Here is a 6,000-nt window from a genome sequence, read left to right as displayed (position 1 = left end):
AGAAGGCAGCAAATAAATACTTTGCTGTTACTCATTTTACTGTGCAAGGTTCCTGTTGTGAAAAATTACTTTCGAGGGTAAAATACACCATCAACTCACGATCTCTCCTGGCCCACAGCTGTGAAGACTAACTGGTTCTTCCTACCTCTGGCTCACTTGAGCATCTTATTCCTGCTGAAGACAAAAAGAACAGCAGTGCTAAAGAAAAGGGTATACCTGGTTCCCAAGGTGGATGCAATTGAAGGCTTACACAAGTTGCCTTCAAACCAAACAAAACCAATACAACCCAGTTGAGCCAATCTCCATACAATGCGGTTATTGCATCAACTGTTCCATTCCCAGGGCAGAGCTCCCTGAAGGACCTTTAGGATCTAGTCCTGTTGTCCAACAGAGTGCTTTAGGACAGAACTGGTAACTGAAGGTTCCCTTACTGTAGTCCCCACATTCTAATTCGAACCCTCTTAAAGTCCAGTGTCGGGCTTCCCTGGTGGTGCAGTGGTCTTTAGAGTCATCAACCTACTTTCTCCAACCTCCCACAGCCATGAAATTAGCTTACAGCAAGACAGGCGAATTCACAAAACAAGAAAAATAAGCATCCCCAGTGGTTGAGAGCAGAGCAAGGTTTCTGTAACTAGAACAAGTCCTCTTTTTCCATTTCTTTTTTATTTTATTGAAGTATAGTTGGTTTACAATGTTGTGTTAATTTCTGCTATACAGCAAAGTGATTCAGTTATATACATATATACATTCTTTTTCATATTCTTTTCCATTATGGTTTATCACAGGATACTGAATATAGTTCCCTGTGCTATACAGTAGGACCTTGTTGTTTATCCATTCTATATATGATAGTTTGCATCTGCCAATCCCAGTCTCCCAAACCCATCCCTCCCCCACTCCCCATACCCCTTGGCAACCACAAGTATATTCTCTGCCTGTTTGTTTCATAAATAGGTAGAACAAGTCCTCTTGATCTAGACCCTGCAATGCCGTTTAGAAAAGGATCCTTTATCATCATGTGTGTTAGTAAATGTAGAAAGTAACTACACAAGCCTAAAAGCAACTGTGTACCTGGGATGTCTTCTACTAATGGACTGCTAGACTGCCTTTTCACTATTATTACTGATATGGCTTTTTAAGAAGAGAAAACTGGGAGAAGTTTGGAATTTTTTAACTTATCAAAATCCTTCTTAGACTCTGGCCAAGTCACTCCTAACCCTTCTTTGCCTCTGTTGTCCCCTTAGCTCGCAGAACCACTGAAAATGGTTGAGAGACACTCTACAGTCGCCGTGGACGTGTTAGTGTAGCTGGTAGTGGATGTTGGCATAAAATCGACCTAGATTTGAATCCTGATGGCGTCTAGCAGCTGTGCCTAGAGCAAGTCAATCTCTCTGTCTTGGTCTCCTCTTCTGTAAAATAACATCTAATCATGGCTAGCACATCTGTAGTGTTACCTCCATCATTTTTCATTTAATACTTAAAACAACCCCTAGAGGAAGAAATTATAGATGAAGCAACTGTGGCACAGAGAGGTTGAGTGACTTCCCCAAGGTCACACAGCTGGTAAACTGCAGAGCCAAGATTCTAACGCATGTTGGAGTCCAGGCCCTAACCACCACACCTACAGCCTCTCCAACTGAGAGCAATAAATGAGGACACACCTACTAAGGGCTGTTTTGAGGATTAAAGGAGTAAATGTATGAAAAGCCTAATTCAAGTGTCTGATATCGTGTGTATGTTAAAGAAGGTTTTTTCCCTTCTGCACTGGGAAATCCGTAAGGCTTTTTCCTGGGGCAGAAAAAAAGGTTGGAGGGATGAGAACAGAGGCGAGGGGAGGAAGGGGGCGAGGTGGAACGTGGAAAGGAAAAAAGGCGGTGGAGGGGGCACTGAATATTCAGGACGCAAGAAGTGGAGCGGGCTAGGCCTTGAGAGAACGCGGTGACTCCTTCTCAACTGCAAACAGAAACCTACCGGCCAAAGAGCAGACATTAAACCGGCGCGGCCTCAGCCCCGAGCTGGCATCCTCAACCCCGCCCCGGCCCCAGGCCGGCTCGGCCGGGGCGCGGACCGGCTTCCCTTCCGGGCCGCGGGTCCGCCCTACGCCGGGCGGAGCCTGGCCCGCCCCCCGCACCGGAGCCCGGGAGCCCCAGGCCCGAGCCACGCGATCTGCTGGCCGCCCGGGGCTCGGGTCGGGGACGCGCGATGGCGACTTGGCGGCGGGACGGCCGGCTGACGGGCAGCCAGCGGCTGCTGTGCGCGGGGTTGGCGGGGACGCTCAGCCTCAGCCTCACCGCGCCGCTGGAGCTCGCCACCGTGCTGGCCCAGGTCGGCGTCGTGCGCGGCCGCGCCCGGGGGCCGTGGGGCGCGGGGCTTCGCGTCTGGCGGGCCGAGGGGCCCCGCGCCCTGTGGAAGGGGAACGCGGTGGCCTGCCTGCGCCTCTTCCCCTGCAGCGCCGTTCAACTGGCCGCCTACCGCAAGTAAGAGCCGGGCACGGGCGGCGTGGGCGGGGCCCGGGGCCCGGGAGGCCGCCGCCGGGGGTCCGGCGGCCCGACGCCGCCCGGGTGCCCGGGATCCGGCCAGCGGCGCGCCACAGCCCCCTTCCGGAGCGCGTGGGAGCCCCTCGGGCCAGAAGGCAACCTCTCCGGCCTCCAAAGCGCAGCCCCCACCTTTTCCTTTTCACCTTTTCTTGGGATTCCTGCCCCGCCGGGTGCAGTTTTGTGGGGACGCAGCTCTGGCCCGGAGAGGCTGACCGGGTTGGTCGGGCGAGGAGGTGGAAGGGGGCCAAAGGAGATTTGGAGGGAAGGAGTGAAGAGATCTCCGGAGAGATGGCCCCTAATCCTTCCCACCATCCGCCAACTTGGAAATTTTGCTTTGGCTGGCTTGGGAGAGAGACCCTTTTGAAGATGCGTGTATGGAAGTGTGTCAGAGCCCCCAGAAGAACGTGCTTGGTAGGGGCACAGGGCCCAATCCACTGCGACAAAAAGGCCACGGAGTTCGGCGCTCCCCACCCCCCAAGAAACTGGACTTTAGGGTCCTACAGAGGCTGCAGCTTCCCCTCCCCAAACTGCATGCAGCTGCAACCTCGCTGCTCCCTGGACTCCTTCTTTGGGCTTTGAACACCTCCCCCCCAAAACAGCTGCATTTTAGGAAAACATCTAAAGAGGTAATGCCAGATGACTCTTAAAGCTTCCTCAAGAGCTCAGAGATACCTGCATTTTAACTGGAAACAAAGTCTAAAAGAATGAAGCGATAATGATGCAATTTCAGGTAGTTCTGCAGCTGGGGGGATGTTCCCCGTGTTCCTCGTTCGCTGGGCACACTGCCAACTCGGAAGACTGGCCTTGGCTCAGAATTAGAGAAACACAGCCCACAGTCTTGACCACATAGGTCGGCCTTGGAGTCTAACAGTCAAAGCATTTTGCCTTTGGCTCTGGGAGGCCAGAGCTGGCAGTCTCACCTGACAGCTGACAAACAAGCCCGATGGAATCTTCCTTATCACTGAGTCCTCGAGGCCAGTGCACATTTCACCTGTGCCTGGGAATAGAGTTGCCTTCTCTTTCTCTAGGAAGGGAGGGTAGTGAGATCGTGGGGCATTTCTGTCAAGGCTCTCTTTCTTCCCCAGCCCCCTTTCCCTCAGCAACATCTGGCTTGCAGTCTGTAAACAGTTCTCCTCTGAATTTTAATGACTCAGTTTCTCCCCACTTCACTCTGCTCTCCACAAAGTATGGAACTCCTCCTTTGGAATGTGTACCAAGGGGAGGGAAGCAGAACTTCAAAGGCTGGTTTAAGTACTGTGGCTTTGCTGCTAACCATCTAGAATATATACAGTCATCCCTCCGTATCCGGAAGGGCATTGGTTCCAGGACACGGCCCCCCAACCAAAATCCCCAGATGCTCAAGTCTCTTACAGGAAATGGAGTAGTATTTGCATGTAACCTATACAGTCGTCCTGTACACTTTAAATCATCTCTAGATTGCTTATAATACCTAATACAATGTAAGTACTATATAAATCGCTGTAAATACAATGTAAATGCTATGCAAATAGTTGCCGATGTGCAGCAAATTCAAATTTTGCTTTTTGGAACTTTCTGGAATTTTTTTTCTGAATATTTTCAATCCACAGTTGTGGAACCCACAGATACGGAGGGCTGACTTCATCTCATTGGATTTTTAACAGCTTTACTGAGATATCATCGACATAAAAATTGTATGTTTAAGGTGTACAACTTGATGTTTTGATATATGTATACATTGTGAAATGATCACCACAATCAAGCTAATTAACGTATCCATCACCTCTACCTAGTTACCATTTCCTGTGTGTGTGTGTGTGTGTGTGTGTGTGTGTGTGTGTGTGTAAATCGTTGGATTTTTACGACACCTGCCTCCTGCCCTGTAAGGTCCACAGGGCACGAAGTATTATGCCCACTTTCCAGATGCACAGTTGGGCTCAGATTGGCCACACCACTCATCAGTGACAGAGCTGAGCTCCACCACCTGGCCTTCTGACTCCAATGCCCATGCCCTGTTACTTCCTGCTGCCTTTCTCTCTGCCTTCATTAAGTGATCACGGTGTGCATGATGCTGGGGACAACGCAAGATGAAAGGGGCATGGTCCCTGTGCCCCAGAGCTTACAGAGCAAAAGAGTAAGACTAGTGTGTCCATAGCATGTGATTGCTAAGGTTAAAGTGCTATAGCAATTCACACCTCTGATGATGGAGGAGGAGGAGAAGATGTGAAGATGTCACAGTGGAGAAAAACCATCGGAGTTTGGTGTTGGGAGAATGAGTAGGAGTTTTCCATCAAAGATGGGGAGAAAGATACTGCAGAAAATGCCACAAGCAAAGGCACAGAGGTGGGAAGGCATGCAGCGTGACTGGAGCATAAGGTGTGTCTCTGGCTGTAATGGGAAATACAGCCAGAAAAGCAGGTTGGAATGAGATCTTGGAGGGCCAGATTAAGGAGTTTGGACTTTACTTGGAATGCAAGGGTAGCTGTGGGGGATTTTTGATGGGGGAGTGCTGTGATTAAAGCAATTCAACAGGAATTGTCACCTGGTAGCAGTGGAGGACGGCTAAAGAGGAGGAAGGGTGGGGGGTGGCAGGACCACCCGTCGCACTAGTCCATGTGGCGGCTGAGGGCACCTGAAATAGGCTGATGACAGTGGGAGTGGAGAAGAGGAGATGTGTGGGAGAGGAAGAACAGATAGTTACCCAGGCTAGGTTTGCTAATAATTTTTTCCTGCAAGATTAGTTTCTTTCTGGAAATTCAAAAGAAATATTTCAGTGATAGACAGCAAAGTGGTTGATTAATCATGGTGCCAGCCTTCCTACATAAAGACAAGACCTTGGGGCCATCATTATACTGATTAATCTCTACCCTCCTGACCAGGAATTTGCAAAACGGTTGGTTGGGGGTAATGGTACAGCCTATGATTATGGGTTTGAACTAAGCATAAACCTCCAGAATGTTCAGAAAATGGAGTGGTTCAGTGACTTGTCCACAAACACAATTAATGGCAGAGCTGGAGCTTGAAACCAGGTCTTCTAGCTCCTTAATGCAGGGCTCGGCCCAACATTGTGAGCTGAAGTGTCTCCTTACTTGGATTTACAGTTAAAAGAATCCACTCAGTAGAGTCTATTAGGAGCTAGGTCCTTGTGCTAAACAAATAAAACCTAACACAATGGATGGCTTTCAAATATATCATATAGTAGACCCTCACCCAACTTTATGCCACAGCTGTTTGTGTAGCTGTATAAACATTGGTTTGGGTCCCTGAAACTCTGAAATTGCTCATAACCAACACCATTTCCTTATTGTGTAATCGATTCATGAGCTTGTGTTTGCCTGCTAACTTGTGTTAGGTTGAAGTGTTGGCAGTTCTACCTACATACATCCAGGGTGTGTGTAATAGCCATGTGCCTGAAAGGAAGGGGTTACTGCTGCTCACCAGCTTATCCAGTTTCGCTGGAACAAGCTGCTGTGCAGTGTGTAGG

At 49.5% G+C, this 6,000-nt stretch overlaps 1 protein-coding gene across 2 annotated transcripts in view; it reads left to right on the top strand.

Annotated features, from left to right (window-relative positions):
* Positions 1–2,108: 2,108 nt before the first annotated feature.
* The window catches only part of SLC25A43 (solute carrier family 25 member 43), a 42,105-nt gene continuing 38,213 nt past the window's right edge, over positions 2,109–6,000 (top strand). Inside the window, exon 1 of one of the 2 annotated variants that reach the window (XM_067724614.1) lies at positions 2,109–2,477. In XM_067724614.1, coding sequence (XP_067580715.1) covers positions 2,203–2,477 — 275 coding nt within the window. In that variant the 5' untranslated portion in view covers positions 2,109–2,202. The remainder of the gene's footprint in view (positions 2,478–6,000) is intronic. The other variant, XM_067724613.1, reaches the window with a different exon arrangement.

The sequence above is a fragment of the Pseudorca crassidens genome, chromosome X, assembly GCF_039906515.1.
Source record: "Pseudorca crassidens isolate mPseCra1 chromosome X, mPseCra1.hap1, whole genome shotgun sequence".
NCBI classification, from domain to species: Eukaryota; Metazoa; Chordata; class Mammalia; order Artiodactyla; family Delphinidae; genus Pseudorca; species Pseudorca crassidens.
This window is presented reverse-complemented; position numbering and strand designations above follow the sequence as displayed.